This window comes from Salvelinus fontinalis, chromosome 6 (genome assembly GCF_029448725.1).
Source record: "Salvelinus fontinalis isolate EN_2023a chromosome 6, ASM2944872v1, whole genome shotgun sequence".
Classification (NCBI taxonomy): Eukaryota; Metazoa; Chordata; class Actinopteri; order Salmoniformes; family Salmonidae; genus Salvelinus; species Salvelinus fontinalis.
In genome coordinates, this window is record NC_074670.1 from 26,975,574 (window position 1) to 27,000,231 (window position 24,658).

At 45.6% G+C, this 24,658-nt stretch overlaps 1 protein-coding gene across 1 annotated transcript; it reads left to right on the forward strand.

The window, feature by feature from the left end:
• Positions 1–514: 514 nt before the first annotated feature.
• On the forward strand, positions 515–23,876 carry LOC129857502 (nuclear receptor subfamily 2 group F member 5). The gene is made up of 4 exons (XM_055925825.1): positions 515–1,605; positions 18,106–18,386; positions 18,780–19,026; positions 21,771–23,876. The coding sequence occupies exons 1-4, from the start codon at positions 1,239–1,241 to the stop codon at positions 22,085–22,087; spliced, it is 1,212 nt and encodes a 403-aa protein (XP_055781800.1). The 5' UTR covers positions 515–1,238; the 3' UTR covers positions 22,088–23,876.
• Positions 23,877–24,658: the final 782 nt, after the last annotated feature.

The window sequence follows — 24,658 nt, forward strand, 5'->3', positions numbered from 1 at the left end:
TCAAACATTTTTAGAAAAGTACAAATTAAGGTGGGGATGACTAAGTTCAATAGCCATCAAATAAACAATGAAAATAAACGCTAAATTAGAGTGGAAAAGTTTATAAAGACTGATGTTTGGGGACGTATTTGACTATTACTTTGATAAAGACATTTTTCCCTTTGAGTGAGGCCTAACAGTTTTGTGTTATTATATATATTTTAAATCAAGATCTATGTCTACATTGATTTGTGTATACAGCTACTTTCTGCTATACAGTAATAACACAGCCACTCTATCAACCAGAAAATACTGTATATCTAATCGGCGGCTGCCCAATTGGAGAGTGCCTTACTTCTTTATTCTCCTCTTGCCAATTGAATCTGCCCGTTCATGCGTAAAACCGTTCTCAACGAGAGGGGGGGGTCATGCCTTATATGGTAGTTTTGGCCTTATATGGGGTGGGGGGGGGGGGGGGGGGGGGCTACAAGCACGGCTGTTTAGTGTCACTTTCACCAAATTCTAACTATGATTCTCAGAGATGGGACAGGCTGCCGACCGGTGAAGTACACGATTGGCAAATATATCTGCTTGTAAACATACTGCATCTACCACAGAGCACTCCATCCATGGTTTATCGACATTTCTATTCAGACCTCATCGTGGCGCACAACGTTAGACGGACGAAAGCAACTTTTCTTTTGGTATTGCACGTCCGTATGAGTTCACAAGACAACTCCGATAACATAATTGCGTAGAACTATGGTCAGTATTGTGTTTTTGTGATTGAGAGAAGATGTTGATTTAGTTCAGTTCGAATATTAAGCAGAATAAGATTCGAGGCAGTCGATATTCATGAACATGACATTTTAACGACCACTTCTCCATTCTGTACATGCTGTATTGTTGGTCGAGTTTTCAAATACACTCTTAAGTTTTTGAGAGAGCGTGTTTATGGATGTCTGCGGAGAGGAGAACACTGGCAGTAGGCTCCATTCTTACGCAATAGTCATGTTGATACCGTGCAGCCTTCGTAAACTTTGATAGAAGTTTACAGAAGATACGTTTACGACAGGGACATTTGATTAACTAATTAAGAAAATCTATTTGAGAATATATTAAATACTTTTTGGAGGAAGTGGGAAGCGCCTTTTCGCCCTGCCTTGTTTTCCCAAGACGTCAGAACGGATCCTTATCTCCTCCCCGCGCTACGGAGTTGGACTTGTATCTATTGTTCAACCAAAGTGTTTTAGGATAGCATGGCAATGGTAGTAAACCAGTGGCAAGAGAACATTTCGGCGGATCCCGGGTCCCAGCTCCAGATTTGCAGTCAGGAGCCTGGCGGAACACCGGGAACCCCCTCTGGTTCCACCCCGGGGAACGATGCACTTTCCGGGGACAAGATCCCCAACGTGGACTGCATGGTGTGCGGGGATAAGTCCAGTGGCAAGCATTACGGCCAATTCACCTGCGAGGGCTGTAAAAGCTTCTTCAAGCGTTCGGTGCGACGGAACCTCAGTTACACATGCCGGGGGAACCGGGACTGTCCCATCGACCAACATCATCGAAACCAGTGCCAGTACTGCCGACTGAAGAAGTGCCTCAAAGTCGGCATGAGAAGAGAAGGTAAGACAGGATTTTAGATTCGGTGAAGACTGTAGCCTTTATGTAAATGTAATGTAAACTAATAAAATGTTCAAATTGGTTTTTGGCGGACGTTTGGTGTCAAGAATATCGGTGCGTAAAGTTGAAACCATATAACGTAAGTGCTTTAACGATGGATATCCGTGTCTTATAGATTTCCTGCTTCTACCAGTCATAGTTCTCCTAAAAGGCATTTGTAGTCTGCTGTAACGCAATGCTTGTTGTTTCAGATCGTCTATCCTTGTATTTCCAATTCAATCCATAGTATGCAATTATTTTTCTCCCCTCGGAAAAGGGCTTCCTTTGTCTCCCCATTAATTCTGGTGTTTGCTCCCCGACACCCTATTCGCTACAAGAGGGCCCGCTACATATATTGTATTGTGCATGTTTAAGAACGGGTCAATTCGTGCGAAAGATGAACAGTGGCAACGTGTTCGCAAAGCACTGCGTTTCACTTTTAATCAGTCAGCTAGGACCTTGCTGCGTCATGTTCAATCAGACGAGTTGTGTTAATTATAACACGCGAACCAGGCACTCGAAGTCCTCACAAAAGCTTTGCACATGCATGTCTCCGTGCTGGACGTCGTTGTACTCTGTGTTTTATGCGTTATCCACCAACAATACATTTCTATAAACATAAACACATGCATCGCTGTGCAGTGTAGCCTACTCTGGAGTCATCCTTGTTAGCTTATTGGAATAGATTTTATCGCAAATTATATACTGTAATTATTGATAACCCTGGTCACGCAACCTGTTGTGGATACTCCAAAAGGTTCATATGATATGACCATAAACAGTGCAAACAGTGACACAAACTGTAGTCGACAGAAGACACACAGACTGTCGTCAACAGAAGACGCGCGCTCTGTGCATGAAGCACGCTGTGTTTAACTTCCAGTGTGTGAGTGTATCTAGCAGGCAGGCCTATTACAAACGAGGTCTTGAATAGAGTAGCCTCTGTCATAAGGAACTATGCAATGCATTTCAGGTGGAAATACCCGTCCTATCGCCTAAAATGATCCTTCAATGGATCTCGTTAGTGTGTTAGTGTGTACGCTGTACATAGTTCATGTAAAGCACTCCAGGGTAAATTTAGTCGGCCATGGCCCTTTCTGATTGAATGAACCCGAGGAAATCTCCTGACGCACCGCAGTCTGTTGACCTTTCATCTACATAGACACACTCAATATGTTATCAGACCATTATTTGGCTACATTATATATTAACTACTGTTTTGCTATGTTACTATTATATGGTCTAGACTATTATTCAGCATAAACACGATTTTAAAAAATCAAAATTATTTCAAGTGTTGATTAAATTGGTACAAGTCAATCATACGCAAAACAGACTCATCCTCATCGTGGATTATAGGCCTAGTGTCTTCGTAAGTGTCAGTGCATTTGAGGACAATTTAAAAAATCGCACTTCTTTAAAATATTAAAAGTGTTGGTTTTAAATTGAAGATGACGACGTGGTTAATGCAGGCCTTTTCTAATTGACATTCAATCAATCATTATAATTGAAATGTTATGCAGACTTGTGTTGTACTACAACCAAGTGTTAACAATGCTTTTAAACGGCAACCTTTGTCAGGTAGTAAATACAACATATTTAAATGTTTTCTTTAGGCCTACCAATCATTTTCAAACACCAAAAGAAAATCAAATGTACTTTTTAGTCAGATTATAATAACCAAAATATTGGAGGCATTATTTGGTGTGAAATAGTCTACATATATGTTTCTAACTCGGCAATAGGGCCTAAGATAAAGTCCTGCTAACAATTTGCCCTGAAAAGTTCAGAGGTAGACTAATGGTGGGGAAAATTAATACTAGAAGTACCAATTGTGCACATTTAAATGCAGCATTGCAATCACATTAAAAACTTACTGGTAGCAGCGAGAAAGCAGTAAGACTACACCCCCAAAGCTACTTTTCGTCTTCCTCAGAGGTCATACATAAGTCATGTTTCTTTTACATAATGCACCTGGGTCGGCTGATGAGAGGAGGCAATTGGGCTTTCTGAGTTATAATCCCTGTGAATTTTGGAAATACACAAATGTACATTCCTGCCCAGAATATGGATTTGAAATAATCTCAAATTGATTGTTGAAACTATCAATAATTAACTTTGTAATAGTTATTCAAAACAAGTGTTTGCTCTTGGGTTAAAGCAGAGGACTATCACATCTTTAACAGTCATCAGAAATATCTTCTTTAATTTTCCCAAATATAAAGAAAGCACTATTGCCTACTTGTGTTATGCAAGCCATGCACAAAATAATCATCTAAATATCACACTATTCTCGACACATCATGGATTGGTAACCAGTGGCGTGTATTCATGGATGCCAAGGGAAGCCAGGCATCCCCAAAATATTGTCCAAGAAAAAAGATACACTGAACAAAAATATAAAGTGTTGGTCCCATGTTTCATGAGCTGAAATAAAAGATCCCAGAAATTTTCCACACGCACAAAAAGCTTATTTCTCAAACAAAATGGCACAAATTTGTTTACATCCCTGTTAATGAGCAAATCCCCCTTTGCCAAGATAATCCATCCACCTGACAGGTTTGGCATATCAAGAAGCTGATTAAACAGCATGACACAGGTGCACCTTGTGCAGGGACAATAAAAGGCCACTCTAAAATGTGCAGTTTTGTCACACAAACATTTTAGCCAGGTAGCCTAGGACAACAATAAATAAAAGCATGTACTGTATGACAGAGTGATAGACTGTTTTGTCAACATGAAAGAGAGGAGGATGGCATTGGCCTTTCTCTACAAGTAGGCTGAATCAACATGTTTTTCTACTTGCACGCATGCACGCACGTGCACACACACACACAGAATCGGAACCATGGACAGCCACATCATATTTAGCTTATGATGATTGGACTAAATCGTTTTTTGTATCTTTTAGTTGTCACTGTATTAGACTAAGTATAGGTGATTGATGATGTTGAAATGTTGAAGTTGAACTGGTGCTGGAATAGTGGAAGTAGCTCCTGTTTTCTTTTGGACTTGCGATAACTCTTCGTGGTTCTAAATCAATAGTTGTTTAGTCGTCCAAAAATGTCAGAAACATTAGCTTGCTTGACCATACTGTAGGTCATGTAACTGTTTGTTACATGCTAAATGCTTTGTGGACTTCACTGGACAGATTATAGGTTATAGAGCAAACGACGCAATTATCACCACCCATAGGTTGTAATATGGCTTTTTTTCTGGCTTCCCCAGTGATTTTACCCACGCCCTTCTACTGTTGGTAACATTGTTAAAAGTAACGTATTGATGGTGTAGGAGGCCTATACCAGTGAAAATAAACAAATAGAGCAGAATATCAGCAACAAAGCATATAAAAACAAACCTGACAGGTTATGTTTGTGGTTAGGTGGACCTTTCTTGTTGACCAAGTTGGTGCCCCGCATCTGCCCTCCCTCTCCAAAAATGCACCACTCCCTAGTGTGCGAAATTCTGTTAAACATGGCTTTTTAGCAAGGTACAAAAAGTGAGTGAGTAATTGATCCAATCCATGCAGTAACTGGCTCCAAAATATACCGCACACACATCGGCATTATTTAAGACAAGTTTCACATTCGCTGGTGTTGTACGTGGCTAATTCAGGAGTGTTATTTGGACAGTCCAGCTGATCTGTAGGGTGATCCTTAGTATGTAACTTAACTGAGAGGTCCCTCTATTTCAGCCCACATACATATCTAATATCTCGTGTTAAAGGTTGATTTATACTAAACAGCCATGTTAAAGGTCATGTTTACCTCTTCACTGCTCTACCTGTTTGGCACCTCTGGCATCTCTACTCTCCATGTTTCTCAATGACATTCCTGCTTAGAGTAGAACACTGGTTTAAGGGATGAGGAAGGAGTGAGGAAGAGAGAGACAGTGAACCTGTGCAACTGGCTGACAGTTCCTTGGGCTAGTTGGGAGTGAAGTGCATATCATGTTCTGCTGTCTAAATGTTCCGTATGTACTCCTCTGACCTTAGTGAGACCAAAAAAGACCAATATAGACTGTGATGTTTGTCAAATTCACACGTTCGAAGAACACACTGTATATTGACACATAAACAATTTTACATTGCCAACTAGCAGCCTTCTCATGCATACAATACATTCCCTACCAGCTACCACACATAGTGACATGGTCACAAATATGAACTCACATGGTGACATGCACCCAGAGATTGGCATGGGCAGGCACACTGTCCATTAGAGTACACACTCTAGATCAGAAGTCTCCAACCTTTTCTAGCATGGGAGCTACTTTTAAAAAATGAAACATGTCGCGAGCTACAATTTTTTTTCTTGCTATGTTTTCTGTCAATATACCTGGTAAAATAATGGTTAATAAACAAGGGGGGTCCTATAGATTTTTTCTTCCAAATTCTATTTTATATTTTCCCAACTGATTTTATATTTTCAGTTTTTTTCACTCTCAAAATTGCAATTATTCTTAGAGAAACAACAAAAGTGGATGTTCTGAGTCCATGTCAAAGCTTAAATCAAATCAGAATACCCATTTTATAAATTTTGGAATAAAACGAACAAATTCATTTTTTTGTGGTTTTTATCCCCTTTAGTTGTGCATCTGTCCCTTTAATTGCACATCTAGCAAGTGAGGATTGTGCCGTCGAATGTGATGGTTCTGTACTGCAAATGCTCATTTAATGGCAAAGTTTTCAAATAATAGATACAAATGATATACTTACCCGTGATATACTTCTGCCAGGTATGCCTACTTTGCAGTTAACATTTAATTGAGAAGGATTGTATGAAGATGGCGCCGAAGAACATGGCTGATGTTTTACATTCTCTCAACCAATTGGGCAATTTTGTAATTTTTTTGCGTTTTGTGTAACTTATTTTTTAGTTATTGTGATCATAATGTTGCTGCTACTGTCTCTTGTGACCGAAAATATCTTCTGGACATCAGAAAAGCGCTTAGTCACCGCGGACTGGAAGAAACATTTTACTTTAACGAGTCCGACGAGAAGGATATCCTGATTTCACTGGAACAGAACCAGACCCACCCCTTTTGCGTGAAGAAAAGATGCCGGAAAAGTGGACGCAGATCGGGGATCCTTCTGAGAAGCTGGAGGCGAGCGAGTAAACTCGCAATGCCTTCCATTCTCCTTGCTAACGTGCAATCTTTAGAAAATAAAATTGATGCCCTACTATTAAGATTATCCTACCAACGGGACATTAAAAACGGTAACATCTTATGTTTCACCGAGACGTGGCTGAGCGAAGTAAAACGGACAATATAGAGCTGGCAGGATTTTCCATGCACCGGCACAACAGAGACGCTACCTCTGGTAAGACGAGGGGTAGGGGTGTGTGTCTTATTGTCAATAACTGCTGGTGTGCGATGTCTAATATTTAAAAAGTCCCGAGGTATTGCTCGCCTGAGGTAAAGTACCTTATGATAAGATGTTGACCACACTATCTACCAAGAAAGTTCTCATCTGTATTTTTTTGTAGCCGTCTATTTGCCACCGCAAAGCGAAGCTGGCATGAAGACCGCTCTCAACCAACTCTATAAGGCCATAAGAAAATAAGAAAATGCTCACCCAGAAGCGGCGCTCCTAGTTGCCGGGGACTTTAATGCAGGCGAACTTAAATCAGTTTAACCAAATTTTTACCAACATGTCAAATGTGCAACCAGGGGGGAAAAAATCCTAGACCACCCGTCATTATGGCCAAACAGTTCTATTTTTGTTTCATCAGAATAGAGGACATTTCTCCAAAAAGTACGATCTTTGTCCCCATGTGCAGTTGTAAAACGTAGTCTGGCTTTTTTATGGTGGTTTTGGAGCAGTGGCTTCTTCCTTGCTGAGTGGCCTTTCAGGTTATGTCGATATTGGACTCGTTTTACTGTGGATATAGATACTTTTGTACCTGTTTCCTCCAGCATCTTTACAAGGTCCTTTGCTGTTATTCTGGGATTGATTTGCACTTTTCGCACAAAAGTTCGTCCATCTCTAGGAGACAGAATGCATCTCCTTCCTGAGCGGTATGATGGCTGCGTGGTCCCATGGTGTTTATACTTGCGTACTATTGTTTGTACAGATGAATGTGGTACCTTCAGGCGTTTGGAAATTGCTCCCAAGGATGAATCAGACTTGTGGAGGTCTACAATTTTTTTTCTGAGGTTTTGGCTGATTTCTTTTGATTTTCCCATGATGTCAAGCAAAGAGACACTGAGTTTGAAGGTAGGCCTTGAAATACATCCACAGGTACACCTCCAAGTGACTTAAATTATGTCAATTAGCCTATCAGAATCTTCTAAAGCCATGACATCATTTTTTTGAATTTTCCAAGCTGTTTAAAGGCACAGTCAACTTAGTGTATGTAAACTTCTGACCCAATGGAATTGTGATACTGTGAATTGTAAGTGAAATAATCTGTCTGTAAACAATTGTTGGGAAAATCCCTTGTGTCATGCACAAAGTAGATGTCCTAACCGACTTGCCAAAACTATAGTTTGTTAACAAGAAATGTGTGGAGTGGTTGAAAACGAGTTTTAATGGTGTTTTAATGACTCTAACCTAAGTGTATGTAAACTTCCGACTTGAACTGTATCCCAACCAGAAGCCATGGATTACAAGCAACATCCGCATCGAGCTAAAGGCTAGAGCTAACGCTTTCATGGAGCGGGAGACTAATCCGGACGCTTATAAGAAATCCCGCTATCCCCTTAGATGAACCATCAAACAAGCAAAGCGTCAATACAGGATTAAGATTGAATCCTACTACACCGGCTCTGATGCTCGTCGGATGTGGCAGGGATGGAAAACTATTACGGACTACAAAGGAAAACCCAGACGCAAGTTGCCCAGTGACGCGAGCCTACCAGATGAGCTAAATGCCTTTTATGTTCGCTTCGAGGCAAGCAACACTGAAGCATGCACGAGAGCACCAGCTGTTCTGGATGAATGTGTGATAACGCTGTCGGTAGCCGATGTGAACAAAACCTTTAAACAGGTCAACATTCACAAAGCCACTGGGCCAGACGGATTACCAGGACGTGTACTCAAAGCATGCGAGGACTAACTATCAAGTGTCTTCAATGACATTTTCAACCTCTCCCTGACCAAGTCTGTACTACCTACATGTTTCAAGCAGACCACCATAGTCCCTGTGCCCGAGAAAGCGAAGATAACCTGCCTAAATGATTACCGCCCGAGGCACTCACGTTGGTAGCCATGAAGTGCTTTGAAAGGCTAGTCATGGCTCACATCAACAGCATCCTCCCGGACACCCTAGACCCACTCCAATTTGCATACCACCCCAACAGATCCACAGATGACGCAATCTCAATCGCACTCCACACCGCCCTTTCTCACTTGGACAAAAGGAACACTTATGTGAGAAGGCTGTTCATCGACTACCGCTCAGCATTCAACACCATAGTGCCCACGAAGCTCATCACTAAGCTAAGGAATCTGGGACTAAACACCTCCCTCGGCAACTGGATCCTGGACTTCCTGACGGGCCTCCCCAGGTGGTAAGAGTAGGCAACAACACGTCTGCCACGCTGATTCTTAACACTGGGGCCCCTCAGGGGTGTGCACATAGTCCCCTCCTGTATTCCCTTTTCACCCACAACTGCGTGGCCAAACACAACTACAACACTATCATTAACTTTGCTGACGACACAACAGTGGTAGGCCTGATCACCGACAATGATGAGAAGGCCTATAGGGAGGAGATCAGAGAACTGGCAGTGTGGTGTCAGGACAACAACCTCTCCTTCAACGTGAGCAAGACAAAGTAGCTGATCGTGGACTACAGGAAAAGGCGGCCCGAACAGGCCCCCATTAACGTCGATGTGGCTGTAGTGGAGCGAGTCGAGAGTTTCAAGTTCCTTGGTGTCCACATCACCAACGAACTATCATGGTCCAAACACACCAAGACAGTCGTGAAGAGGGCACGACAAAACCTTTTCCCCCCCAGGAGACTGAAAAGATTTGGCATGGGCCCACAGATCCTCAAAAGGTTCTACAGCTGCAACATTGAGAGCATCCTGACCGGTTGCATCACCTCCTGTTATGGCAACTGCTCGGCATCTGACCGTAAGGCATTACAGAGGGTAGTGCAAGCGGCCCAGTATATCACTGGGGCCAAGCTTCCTGCCATCCAGGACCTATATAATAGGCGGTGTCAGAGGAAAGCCCATAAAATTGTCAGAAACTTCAGTCACCCAAGTTATAGACTGTTTTCTCTGCTACCGCACGGCAAGCAATATCGGAGCGCCAAGTGTAGGACCAAAAGGCTCCTCAACAGCTTCTACCCCCGAGCCATTAGACTGCTGAGCAATTCATAAAAATCGTCACTGGACAATTGACATTGACATCTCCCTCCCCCTTCTACACTGCTGCTACTCGCTGTTTGTCTGTTACGTATGCATAGTCACTTCGCCCCCACCTACATGTACAGATTACCTCAACTAACCTGTACCCCTGCACACTGACTCGGTACCGGTGCCCCCTGTATATAGCCTCGTTATTCTTATTCTTATTGTGTTACTTTTTGTTCTAACATTTTATTTTAGCCTTCTTGGTAAATATTTTCTTCTTGAATTGCACTGTTGGTTAAGGGCTTGTAAGTAAGCATTTCACGTTAAAGTCTACACTTGTTGTATTCGGACGCATGTGGCAAATAACGTTTGATTTGATTTGATTGGGGGGGAAGTATTTCTGTCAACCCACAAGACGGTTATCACATCAGCTGGCTACACACTGAGTGGTTGACAAACGCACCACATAGACAGACAGGAGCAATATTGCTGGACATTAATTGGCAGATAGTGTTAGGTTTGGCTTTTTAAGCCAATAGTGACTAACTAGGGGTGTGATAATGTCAATAAATAGTAGCTGGGAGCTTGTGGTGTCTGATACTTCTGAGATTTGTTTATGACAGTTTGCCGTGGAACACGTGAAATTGCATGTACTTGCAGAATTGTTCGGCAATTTACTCAAAGGTGGGCTGCGAGCTACTGGTAGCTAGCTATCGACCTGCTAGAGACCCCTGCTTTAGATTGTTCATAGTAAGTACATAGTTATGACTGTTCATAGACAGAACATTCAAAGACAGATTATCTCAATTGTGACTCCTAGTGTGTGTCCCTCAATGGTAAATAACACAGGGAAAGTCCTGTATATTGATATTCAGTTACTCATACATAGGATTGGTACGGTTGGTGACCCTTGGTTCACACCAACCGAACACTGAGACGGATATACTGTTGGTCAACGGGAACCAGAAACTAAACATTAATAATGGACATGTTCAAGGTCCAAATGTGAGGTTGACTCTATTGAGTAAGTACCACGGCTCGCTAACTGACTGCCTTTATTGACTAATCCATACACATTGTCCAGTTTGTATGAGCAGGCAATCAAAAACCAAAACTAGTTTGCCCCCTAAACTCTGGCCCGCTAAAACATTTCCCTATTACAATACTGTCATAGTTTATTGACATGTTAGAATAGGTCTCTTTACGTAAAGCTACTACGCTAATTCACTCTCCCCAGTCCAAGCTGTCTGTGAGGTTCCAGCACCATGGCTTCCATATTGACAGAGGCCTTGCCATTATTCACTGCCAGAAAGCAGCCTCCATTGAAGTGATAGGCCACGAAGACACCATAGAGCTGAGGCACTAGTCGCTTCCCATTCTGATATCCCCAAGGCTAGCATTTAATATTTTAGAGGAGGGGGATATGTGTGGAGGAATAGAGCTCACTCTGCAGAGATGGGCTTCGTTTGACACCTCAAGGTGAATAGACTACAGTTCACGATACATTGCTTGTCATATTGTCATATTTCTTTGTTGAGTCTCTCATTTTCTCTCTTGTCTGTACAATAGCCAGGTTAGCCTATTGCTACAATATGAAAGGCTAGGCTTTACATTAAGTCTAGCGTTATCCATGTCCATTGTTACATTTTGAAGTATTGTCCAGGTGACCAGGTGACTTTACACCAATTTTCGTGAGAAACAGCCATTGAGTTTTAAGCTCAATGTAATGAAAATTATTGAGTCGCTTTTATAGCATAGCTTGTTGTGTGATCGAATAGATAGAAAACCAGACCACTCCTTCGTGTAGGGTGCATTTCTGTTATTAATTCACATCTGCTTCATCAAAGCAGCGCCAACGTGACTGGGTGGATATTAAAGGGGCTACGTTTGCAGCTAATGCATCTGAGCGTCCTCACCGGGAGCTCTCTCCATCCCCGTCTGTCTGAATCTCTCTTTTTCCCTGTCTCTTTACCCGTTGCCTCTCCCTTTCCATACAATGTCATACTTCACTCTGTGTCTCCCTCCCTCTTCCTCGATCCCATTGTCTCTTTCAAGGGTTCCCAAACTTTTTTACTATGGCCCCCCCTTCCAACATTGAGGAATATCCCGTGCCGCCCCCGCACGCAACACGCCACGTCTATTTCTATGGGCACAAGCACTGTTCATGACACAGACTGTTCACAGCCCTCTTGTTGGTGGAGAGAATTTTGTATGTTTAAAGCTTATTTCCTGCAATTCTACGCATTTTGCCATGTCTAATGTGTATTCATGTGATATTTATAGGTCTCTAAGGTATGCAATGACTAACATGTCAAGAGGAACTGGTGATGCACCACCCAATTTTGAAATTGCACCTTGTGCATTCTACTATTACAACTTTCAAGAGTAAGTTTAAAGCCGGACTGAGTTCCTTAATTTATTTATTTTTGTGGGGGGGACCCCGCGTCCTCCCTCTCCGACCCTTTGGGGGCGCGCCCCACAGTTTGGGAACCACTGGTTTATTTCACTTCATCCCCCTATTTCTCAATTCTCTCTCCTTACACTCACCTTCATCTTCTTTCTCAACCTCTTTTTCTCTCCTTTCTTCTCACCCTTTCTTCCTCTCTTTCTCTCCACATCTTTCTCACAGCCTTGTCCCCCTTTCCTCTGTGTATTTGTATTTGACTAAGGGTAAATGGTTTGACTTTTTACCCGGGGGTTGGTGCTTCGCTGTTACCCTTGTGTGCAGAGTGAGAGCAGTGACCCCAGAGTTCAGAGTTCAACCCAAGCTAAAGGAATCTGTGAGAAGCACAGGAATAACACATGAATGTCACCCACTCATCAGACACTCCTCTCTGAGCGGGCTTACACAATACATACTGCTTTACTGTAAAAAAAGAAGCTATTTGTCACGCCCTGACCTTACTTTCTTTTTTATGTCTCTATTTTGGTTTAGTCAGGGCGTGAGTTGGGGTGGGCATTCTATGTTTCTGTTCTATGTTTTCTAATTCTATGTGTTTGGCCGGGTGTGGTTCTCAATCAGAGGCAGCTGTCTATTGTTGTCTCTGATTGAGAACCATACTTAGGTATCCTTTTCCCACCTGGTGTTTGTGGGTAGTTGTTTTCTGTTTTGTGTGTCTTCACCTTACAAGACTGTTTCATTTTCGTTCATTCTTTTTGTTATTTTTGTTTAGTGTTCTGTTTTAATAAATATATAACATGAACACTTACCACGCTGCGCTTTGGTCCGACTACTCTTCATCCGACGACGAAAATCGGTACACTATTTTTGTGTGTATCTGTGTTTTGAATGTTACAGTATGTTGTGTTCTTTTTTTCGCAGACTTTTAAGGGACTACATGAAAACCATTATACTTCTTATCTCAGTTGACAATGAGGCTGTGCCAAATCTGTCATGCTTCTAGTACATAGCCCCTGACTATGACCTTTTACAGTAGCAGATAGTCCTTAATTGTATTTACCTACAATAGTTTGCTCAACTGTCTTGTACTTCTAGCAGTGACTAAAGGCCAAATAAGGACAGCCTTGGTAAGATGAGGCATGCTTAACTCCACCGTCACAGACTCTCCGTGACTCGCTGTGGTGGTGTACCATGATGGTACATGATGTTAGATGTAGTGCCATGGTCTTTCTGTTTGGGGTTTTAGGCTCTTTAGTTGTTTGGGCCCACTGTTTGCCAGTCTTTCCAACCACACTAGGTCACCGGCGACCAATTAGAAATCGTAAATCGATTATGGCAGGCATTCAAATCTGTCCCTACATTCTCTCTCTCTCTCTCTCTCTCTCTCTCTCTCTCTCTCTCTCTCTCTCTCTCTCTCTCTCTCTCTCTCTCTCTCTCTCTCTCTCTCTCTCTCTCTCTCTCTCTCTCTCTCTCACGCACTGACCTTAGAGAGCCTTTTTATGTCTCTATTTGGTTTGGTCAGGGTGTCTATGTTTCTTTATTTCTATGTTTTGGCCGGGTATGGTTCTCAATCAGAGACAGCTGTCTATCGTTGTCTCTGATTGTGAATCATACTTAGGTATCCCTTTTCCCTCCTTTTCAGTGTGGATAGTTAACTTTGTTTGTGGCACTAATGCCCCGTAAGCTTCACGGTTGTTTCTTTCGTTTGTTGTTTTGTTGGCGACATTTTAAATAAAAAGGAAATCCACGCTGCACTTTTGTCCACTACTTTCAACGGCCGTGACAGAACTACACACCACCAAAGGACCAAGCAGCGTGGTAAGGGGGAGCAGCGTTTTCAGGAGGACTGGGCATGGGAGGACATCCTGGACGGCAAAGGATCGTGGACAGGGGAGGAGATCCTGGCTGGAAAGGATCGCCTGCCGTGGGAGCAGGTGGAAGCATCGAGGAAGGCGGAGGCAGCGAGTAAAGTGGCCCAGCGTTACGAGGGGAAACGGGTAGCACAGAAGCCCGAGAGGCAAACGAGGAGATTGTCTGAGTCAGGTTGGAGACTCAGCGCGCCTGGTCTCCAGTGCGTCTCTTCGGCCCAGGATATCCTGCGCCGGCTCTGCGCACGGTGTCTCCGGTGCGTCTGCACAGCCCAATGCGTCCTGTGCCAGCACCCCGCATGTGCAGGGCGAAGATAACCATCCAGCCAGGTCGGATTGTGCAGGCTCTACGCTCGAGACCTCCTGTGCGCCTCCACGGCCCAGTGTATCCGGTGCCTCCGCCAAGAACCAAGCCTCCAGTATGTCTCCCCAGCCTGGTGAGTCCTGTGCCTGCTGCCAGAACCAGGCCTCCTGTATGTTTCCCCAGCCTGGTGAGCCCTGTGGCAGCTCCACGTACCAGACTGCCCATACGTCTCCTCACTCCAGTGATGATCCATGGCAAGAAGCCTCCAGTGATGATCCATGGCAAGAAGCCTCCAGTGATGATCCATGGCACAAAGCCTCCAGTGATGATCCATGGCAAGAAGCCTCCAGTGATGATCCATGGCACGAAGCATCCAGTGATGATCGATGGCAAGAAGCCTCCAGTGATGATCCATGGCAAGAAGCCTCCAGTGATGATCCATGGCACGAAGCCTCCAGTGATGATCCATGGCACGAAGCCTCCAGTGATGATCCATGGCACGAAGCCTCCAGTGATGATCCATGGCACAAAGCCTCCAGTGATGATCCATGGCACGAGGCCTCCAGTGATGATCCATGGCACGAAGCCTCCAGTGATGATCCATGGCAAGAAGCCTCCAGTGATGATACATGGCAAGAAGCCTCTAGTGATGATCCATGGCACGAAGCCTCCAGTGATGATCCATGGCACAAAACCTCCAGTGATGATCCATGGCACGAAGCCTCCAGTGATGATCCATGGCACGAAGCCTCCAGTGATAATCCATGGCAAGAATTCTCCAGTGATGATCCATGGCACGAAGCCTCCAGTGATGATCCATGGCACGAAGCCTCCAGTGATGATCCATGGCAAGAAGCCTCCAGTGATGATCCATGGCACGAAGCCTCCAGTGAGGAGTCATGGCACGAAGCCCGCAATGAGGGTTCTCGGTCCGGAGTCTCCAGCGACGGCCTCCAGTCCGGAGTCTCCAGCGACGATCCCCAGTCCGGAGCCTCCAGCGACAATCCCCAGTCCGGAGCCTCCAGCGACGATCCCCAGTCCGGAGCCTCCAGCGATGATCCCCAGTCCGGAGCCTCCAGCGACAGTCTCCAGTCCGGAGCCTCCAGCGATGTTCCCCAGTCCGGAGCCGCCATCAAGGCTCGCCAGTCCGGGGCCCGCAACGAGGGTCCCCAGTCCGGGGCACGCAACGAGGGTCCCCAGTCCGGGGCCCGCAACGAGGGTCGCCAGTCCGGGGCTCGCAACGAGGGTCCCCAGTCTGGGGCCCGGAACGAGGGTCCCCGCACCAGAGGTGCCACCAAAGTGGGGTGAGCCAGAGGTGGAGCGGGGTCTACGTCCTGCACCAGTGCCGCCACCGCGGATAGATGCCCACCCAGACCCTCCCTTATGGGGTCAGGTTTTGCGGCCAGAGTCCGCACCTTTGGGGGGGGGGTACTGTCACGCCCTGAACTTAGAGAGCCTTTTTATGTCTCTATTTGGTTTGGTCAGGGTGTGATTTGGGGTGGGCATTCTATGTTTTGTTTTCTATATTTCTATATTTCTATGTTTTGGCCGGGTATGGTTCTCAATCAGGGACAGCTGTCTATCGTTGTCTCTGATTGGGAATCATACTTAGGTAGCCCTTTCCTCTCCTTTCAGTGTGGGTAATTAACTTTGCTTCACGGTTGTTTTTTCCGTTTGTTGTTTTGTTGGCGACATTTTAAATAAAAAGGAAATGCACTTTGGTCCACTTCTTTCAACGGCCGTGAAGGGGTTGTTATTTTTATTCTCTCTCTCTCTCTCTCTCTCTCTCTCTCTCTCTCTCTCTCTCTCTCTCTCTCTCTCTCTCTCTCTCTCTCTCTCTCTCTCTCTCTCTCTCTCTCTCTCTCTCTCTCTCTCTCTCTCTCTCTCATCCAATGCCACTCACTGTCTTTCTCCCTCTCCCTTTTACCCTGTCTATGCCCTTCTCTCCCTGTCTCATTCATTTCCCTTGCTCATTCACATAGAGATGCTTTTGATGCGTCATTTCGACTCATGCATTCACACACAACCTCCTCAAAGAGGCCTTTCAGAAGACAAGTGGATGTGGTCGATTTGGCATCTGGTGGATTATGGCATTAATCATTATGATGCATTGATAATAAAAAAAAATCTGATAGTTATAACATACTAACCTCTGATGAAGGACAACAGTGCTCTAGAAAAAAGTTCAGGTTTGAGTTCGACCAGGATTTTTTTTTTGTGAGTGACATGGTATGGCCCATTGTTCAATGCTGTCTCTGTACGCTACGTTGTTGTTTGCAAAATGAGACAACATTCTTTCCCTGGGACAGAAGTTGCTTGAGTTCAAGGGAGACCAGTATTTTTTGGTCACAAACTCAAACGTTTTTCTAATCAGTCAACAGTCTTGAAATTCTATGGACGTATCTATTGACTTACTATGTTCTTGAGTGATTTGACCTGTCTTTGATACACTGTAGTGTATTCAATTTTCACAGCTATTGTGTCGAAGGACAGGTGATGCTGAGTTTCAAAGTATTTTCTAAACCCTCTCTCTCTCTCTCTCTCTCTCTCTCTCTCTCTCTCTCTCTCTCTCTCTCTCGCCCCTCTCTCCTACACTCTTTTCTCTTGCTCCTCTCTCTGTTACCCTTTTCTATCTCTCATTCTGTCACTACCTCTACCTTCCCTCATCACCTTTCTCTTTCTCCCTTCGCTTCCCTTACCTCCCCTCCCCTCCTTTTCTCGTACTCTCTCTCTCCTTCTCTCTCCCTCCCTCGTTCTGTAACTGTAGATGGAGTTATTAGTCAGACAGCGGGGATGACTGAACAGGTGTTTTCCAAATGGGCTTTGAGCCGCCACATCATAGTTCGGCGGGGGTGGGGATGTGTGCTTAGCCTCTGCGTGCCCTCTTCCTCTTCGGCTGAGCCATTTGGCAGTGGGGGGGAGGGGGATGGCAGAGGTGTGAAGAACCGTAGTGTCTTTACTGGCTGCTGGTTGCCATTACTCATTGATGCACGGCACCGGGGTCTGCCGGTCAGGAGACAGAGTGCCGACACATTTAGAGCCGCAGAAATTACCCCCCGTTTCTCCACACTTTGCACCCCCCACCTCCAACCTCCACTCTCCTTCCTCCTCTCCCCAGGCACCCGCCATGACATGTCTTTTAGCTGCTATCCCCAGTGTGATTTGGCCCTATATGTTCCCATTGAGAAAGAGCAGACTCGTTTGAGTGCCTCTAGATGGTGCTTTATGACACGGTCGTAATTGCAGCCTACTAAATCAAGCAGGTTAGTGCTGGATGCAGTAATGACGACGTGATGACAGCGAAGCTTCCGGTCCTAAATGTTACTGTAACTGTGCCAGCCTGGATTGAAATAAAATCTCTTAGGATAGGTGGATAGAGTGCAGCCACATGAATGAATGAAAGGTGCAGTAATCTAACCAAGTTAGCTCCTACTGTACCTGCACCACGCCAAACAATTAGCTTCTAGCACTTGAGTATTCGCCTATGAAATGTCAAAAGAGGGAAAATGTATTTTGCTCATAAAATTCAAATGCCATATCTCCTTATTCTCTTAACCCTTTCTTTCTTTCTCTCTCTCCCTCAGCTGTCCAGAGAGGCCGCATGTCCAACTCCCAGTCTAGCCCGGGTCAGTACCTGACCAATGGCAGCGACCCTTACAATGGGCAGCCCTACCTATCAGGATTCATCTCTCTGCTGCTGCGCGCAGAGCCCTACCCCACATCCCGCTACGGGTCCCAGTGCATGCAGGGAAACAATTTGATGGGCATCGAGAACATCTGCGAGCTGGCCGCACGGCTGCTCTTCAGCGCTGTGGAGTGGGCCAAGAACATCCCCTTCTTTCCTGACCTTCAGCTCATGGACCAGGTGAGGAGGACCACCCTGATTCCTGACTAGAAACTATGCCTGACTAGATCTTTTTTTTATGCCTGACTATAATCTTTTGTTATGCCTGACAAGAAAATATAAATTATGAATGCTTAGAGATGTGGTGTGGTCACTTTATTTGGGTAGTCCCTTATGGATGAGCTGTAGATGCTCAACACAGATATTTCCCAGAACAAATATGTCTATGTCTGCATTTGTCATGTAAAGGTTCAATTGTGGGGTCAGCAGCCTTTAAGTTGGAGCATATCACTAACACTTGCCATACTCAATCATCTGCATAAGGAGGATAAATACTGTTATCCTTGTTTCCCAGAACCACCCTCTGTCTACTCTGAACTAACCAATTCTACCATCATTCCTCCCGTGCCCTAGGTGGCGCTCCTGCGCATGTCATGGAGTGAGCTGTTTGTGCTGAACGCGGCCCAGTGCTCCATGCCGCTGCACGTGGCGCCCCTGCTGGCGGCGGCTGGCCTGCACGCATCGCCCATGTCTGCGGAGCGCGTGGTGGCGTTCATGGACCACATCCGGGTGTTCCAGGAGCAGGTGGAGAAACTGAAGGTTCTGCAGGTGGACACAGCTGAGTACTCCTGCCTCAAATCCATCGTGCTCTTCACTTCCGGTGAGTGGCGTTGACTTTAGTGGTTTCTGTTTCTATATGTCTTTGTTTATGTCTATCTGTAGGATAGTTTGTGTTGTATTTTGTGCGGAACTACACATATAGGTAATAGTGGTCACTCCAGATAAGTTAGTAGACGTATAGAGTCTGCAGTACAGCATGTGGTTAACAACCAAGTGGTTAACAATGCCTTTGTAAACAATGTATCAATAATGAATGGATACCATATTAATATTACCATGGATAGACTACTTATATGAGATAAAGAAGCGTAGATATTGGTGAAATAGCAATATAAAAACAATAGTTTGCTTATTGCTTTGATACACCACTTTTTCCACTGTATGAGGCACAGTAGGTAGTTATGGTTATTCTACACCACCCAGAATGCTGTCAGATCTGGGATTGGGATGTGTTGAGGATTCATTGTTTATGACCCAGGGGGTATGAATGTGAGAGAACCCAACTCTGAGGTCTTGCTTTTTGTTTCCTGTCGATCGCCCTTTTCCTCGTCTCCATCACACAGCTTGTCAGAATCACTTTGCATGTACCTAGCTCTGGCCCGCAGTCTTCCATTTGGATGGCTGAAGAACCCCTTCGCTCTTCTCATTTATTTCATCACCCTCTTCTCCTTCACGCTTCCATCTATTATTGAAACCAGTCAGGCAGCCCCTCCCCTTTCCTCCTCTCCAAACCCCAGCCCTCTCACCCCTGCCCCCACCACTGTGCTTGAATTATTCATGGTGGGTTGCAGCGACAAGGGGGATTCGCCACAGCCCAGGCCCTGACCTACATAACCCCTGTAGCCCTGAGCATCCATGTGATCCGTCCCACATCTCCAGCCAACACACATGCACACACACACACATGCACGTACACACAATGAGATAGACAGACCAGTCGTTGACCAGGCCCCCCCATCGAGACCTGCCTGCATGAGCTAACAAGGACAGACAAACTCTCAATACCCCCTCTCACCTCCGCCCACAGACATTCCACCCTATATCCCAGTTTCATCACCCCGAATCAAAGAGCGCCCATCTTACCACTGCCACCATCTTCATCCCCAGAGTGTGGCTGTGTGTGCCCAGGGAGCCAGACAAAGGGAAGTGGTGCCTGTGAAGGATGCCTGTGAAGGATGCCTGTGAAGGTGTCGGAGTTGCATGCGGGGGTACAGTCACACAGACAGCCCTTGCTTTCCCAGCCACCGATGCCTCACACAGACAGCCCTTGCTTTCCCAGCCAAAGATGCCTCACACAGACAGCCCTTGCTTTCCCAGCCACTGATGCCTCACACAGACAGCCCTTGCTTTCCCAGCCACTGATGCCTCACACAGACCCTAAAATGGCAGATAGCTAAAAAACTACACACCTGCCCTCAAAGTGGGAAATGTGTCAGAATTTGCAGTTATACTCCCCTTGGGGGGGCCCTCTGTGACAAAAATATGAGGCATATTAATCTTTTGTTATGCGGAACTGAAGCTCAGCAGGACCAAGATTGCGCAGGGGGCCGATTAAAGGGTACTGTGACAAAGGGACTAGCGTGCTGGGTGGCGGGTAAAAGATCCTGTCCCAGTGCTTCTGCTGCACACTAGAGTAAAGCACTTGGGAGAAAATTACCCTCACTGTTCGATGCAGCCTTTAAACAAGGTTCATACTGGGGACAGAAACACTGGCACAGTAGTACTGAACGTGCAGTACAGTACCGTGCTGTACACTAAATGGGACTTTGTTTTGAGTTCGCCCATCTCTGACCCCATAACCACGGAGCTCGAAGGGTGTGAAAAGTATCACACACAGTCAACACACTCTCTGTGTGGTGTGAGACTCACACCAGGGACCGGTGCTAGGGAAGGTGTGAGACTCACACCAGGGACCGGTGCTAGGGGAGGTGTGAGACTCACACCAGGGACCGGTGCTAGGGAAGGTGTGAGACTCACACCAGGGACCGGTGCTAGGGGAGGTGTGAGACTCACACCAGGGACCGGTGCTAGGGGAGGTGTGAAACTCACACCAGGAACTAGACACACACTGGTGGTAGGGGAGGTGTGAGACTCACACCAGGGAACGGTGCTAGGGGAGGTGTGAAACTCACACCAGGGACCGGTGCTAGGGGAGGTGTGAAACTCACACCAGGAACTAGACACACACTGGTGGTAGGGGAGGTGTGAGACTCACACCAGGGAACGGTGCTAGGGGAGGTGTGAAACTCACACCAGGGACCGGTGCTAGAGGAGGTCTGAGACTCACACCAGGGACCGGTGCTAGGGGAGGTGTGAGACTCACACCAGGGACCGGTGCTAGGGAAGGTGTGAGACTCACACCAGGGACCGGTGCTAGGGGAGGTGTGAGACTCACACCAGGGACCGGTGCTAGGGGAGGTGTGAGACTCACACCAGGGACCGGTGCTAGAGGAGGTCTGAGACTCACACCAGGGACCGGTGCTAGAGGAGGTCTGAGACTCACACCAGGGACCGGTGCTAGAGGAGGTCTGAGACTCACACCAGGGACCGGTGCTAGTGGAGGTGTGAGAGCATGGACAAAACCTCGACCCACAACTGAAGGCAAAGGGAATTGTATTCCACCAGATTGAATTACATATTTACATAGGGATACTGACATTTCAGCTCTAATGTATGTACGTAGCTAGACACAATTTCACATTGCCATTCAGTGTTAGGTCAACTCATCAAAACCATAATGAACCAGAAACTCATCAACGCCTAACCTTCTCCTCCCCTTCTCAGATGCCATGGGCCTGTCGGATGTGGCCCACGTGGAGAGCATCCAGGAGAAGTCCCAGTGTGCCCTGGAGGAGTATGTGAGGAACCAGTACCCCAGCCAGCCCAACCGCTTCGGCCGCCTGCTCCTGCGGCTGCCCTCCCTCCGCATCGTCTCCTCGCCCGTCATCGAGCAACTCTTCTTTGTGCGCCTGGTGGGCAAGACGCCCATCGAGACGCTGCTGCGCGACATGCTCCTCTCCGGCTCCAGCTACAACTGGCCCTACATGCCCGTGCAGCGCGACCGCCCCATCTCCCTCCACTACAACGAGAACGGGCCCTGAGGAAGACGGGTTGCTGCGTATTCAGCTCTTCATCCAGCCTTCATCGACCATCCCTCAATCCCTCCCTCCGTTTATCTCCTCCATCCGTCCCCTGGAAGACCACCACCATTCTGCCAAAAAGCAGACCGACCACCTGACTATCTCACCACACCCCTCCCCCCATTCACCAATCCAGCCATTCACACGCCTCTTCTCCAGGGGACCACAGCCAACAGAGAGACTTAGTGGCTGCCATGGCCCCTCCTACTTCGCCATCGCCACGTTTGTGAGGTGGCACTAGACGGGCCGGCTGGCAGAAGGGTTTTTGCTCCGTTCTCCTGCTGTTCTGTAGGACTCACGCCGTTAAAGGCAATTTTGTCAGTCTTGGACTCGAAGCGGTTGCGGCTACTGGCGACGCAGTCATTCTATTGTCGGCACTGTACTTGCATCTAAAGGAGACGTGTCCAAGAATCTCCACCGTCTGGCGATTTAGAGCAAGGCCTTTGCCGATAGAACTGCTTGACCGAGAGAGCCAGGCCAAAGGTTCTTCATCAACCAATTATTTTTTAATAAACCAGAAGCCATTAAAAAATGAATGCCAAATTTCCTTGGAATTTTCAGAAGACATTTATTGTGCGTGTGTGTCTGTGTATTAGCACTGTTTATAATGAGAGAAATTCATGATTGTGTCCATATGCAAGTCATTGACTCATAGACATCCACGTTAAGGGGTATGTTGAGACTAGCTCAGGTTCAGGGTGGGGAGACAGGACAGACAGGACAGGACAGACATGCCACTATCAGTAGGAAACAGAGAATCACGCCTCACCCAGGGCAAAACACCTATCAACAGCCTGTATCAAAGTGGAACATGGATATTAATTGTTTGGATTGTCTTTGTGGTAGTGGTGACAAAAATACCTTTCGTTTTGTCTATAATTTGATGTCAGAGGGTGTGGGAAGTTGCAAAAAAATATATAAAAAAATAGGCACTTGCAATGTGAAACTATCCAGAACTCACACTTGACCTACTCCCATCATAAACACAGCACTGGTAGATTCTTCCTCAGCCGCCATTTTGAGGTCAAAACTACAGGGCCACTAACTGGTAATGGTCAGTGTACTTCCGCCACTGTTTCAAAGCGGAATATCATACAAGTATCCCTTCATAACATCTACATAATGCTGTCATAGGAATGACATAACACATGCCAGTTAATCCCTGTTAGTTTCATGTCACAATCACATTTGATGTTTTTGTGAAAAATGTAAATTGTTATGGAGCCTGGATCAATAAGCATTTGAAAACTCTAGTTGTACTTGCCTTAGAACAAGATTTTGTCACTGAGCATTTATTTTATGACTGTGCCATAATCTGAAGTGACCTGTTATGACAGGCAATATGTCCTCCACATGACATTGTCGTGTAGGGTAGAGGCCACCTCAATTCAATTGTCATTCAAGCAGCATACTAGGACATTGTATCACTAACCTCCAAACGTCCATTAAAGTTACAATGGTCATCTACTGTGATTTAGCATAGATATTATTATGTGTTTGTGTTACCATCAACTGATGACGGGCTGCAAGGCAACACTGATTGTTGGACGACCAGTGTGTTTTTAACGTGGCACTGGGGTATCAGCAACAGTTATTGGGATTTGAAAGCCATTGGGACCTTGGAGAGCAGGACTGTCTGTTGATACATTAGTTCACAGAAGATTTCTAAAAGAGTATGTTTTTTCTCTCTCTATTTTCGTTTGGAAATATGGATCCATTCATTGAAATAAAAATATGTTGTTCACAGTTATTTCTCCGTCTTGTGTTGCTATGATCTCAACCACTAGTAAGACCTATGCGAACCAGCTAACATCCTACTCTATGAACGTATTGCCTAATGCTGTTTAATAAAACATGACTTACAGATGTCATAACCAGTCATAACCATGCCTAACATTTTAGATGTTTAAGTAGACAATCAAAAGTATATTCACTTCAAACACCATGGCATAATCTGTCAATATGACTACAACATAATACAACTAAATTCTCTTTTACCAAAGAACAGGCTGAAATCAGGTGATACACCAAGTCAATATGAATTCAAGTGGCCATTTTAGACAAAGCTTATCACAGATGGCTCAAGTCATATGGGTAATTCCATGTAGTGCATTGGCCATGAGTAGTAGTCACTCAGTGTGGACAGTGTGTTTATCTCGAGCTGTTTGGATATGATGGGGTACAGAGGCATGAAACATCAATAGTCTAAACCAATCAGTGAGAAACAAAGTGGGGGACTCCCCAACTCTCAGGCAAATGTTGATACTCCCCTGCTGTTAGTGTGAGAGATAGAGTGTAAACAAACACTCTGACCTCTCACTTAATGATGTATGTGTGTGTTTGAGTCAGGGAGAAAAATAGAGAGAAAACGAGAGCGAGAGAGAATGTGCACACATGGTCTTTGACCCTTCAGTTCAAGGTGATGTGTGTGTGTCTGTGTGTGTGTCTGTGTGTGTGTGTGTGTGTGTGTGTGTGTGTGTGTGTGTGTGTGTGTGTGTGTGTGTGTGTGTGTGTGTGTGTGTGTGTGTGTGT

Coding starts and splice junctions, on each gene's coding strand:
- LOC129857502 (XM_055925825.1), top strand. CDS start 1,239: ATGGCAATGGTAGTAAACCAGTGGCAAGAGAACATTTCGGCGGATCCC. Junction 18,387..18,779: donor ACCTTCAGCTCATGGACCAG/GTGAGGAGGACC, acceptor CCCGTGCCCTAG/GTGGCGCTCCTGCGCATGTC. Junction 19,027..21,770: donor CATCGTGCTCTTCACTTCCG/GTGAGTGGCGTT, acceptor TCCCCTTCTCAG/ATGCCATGGGCCTGTCGGAT.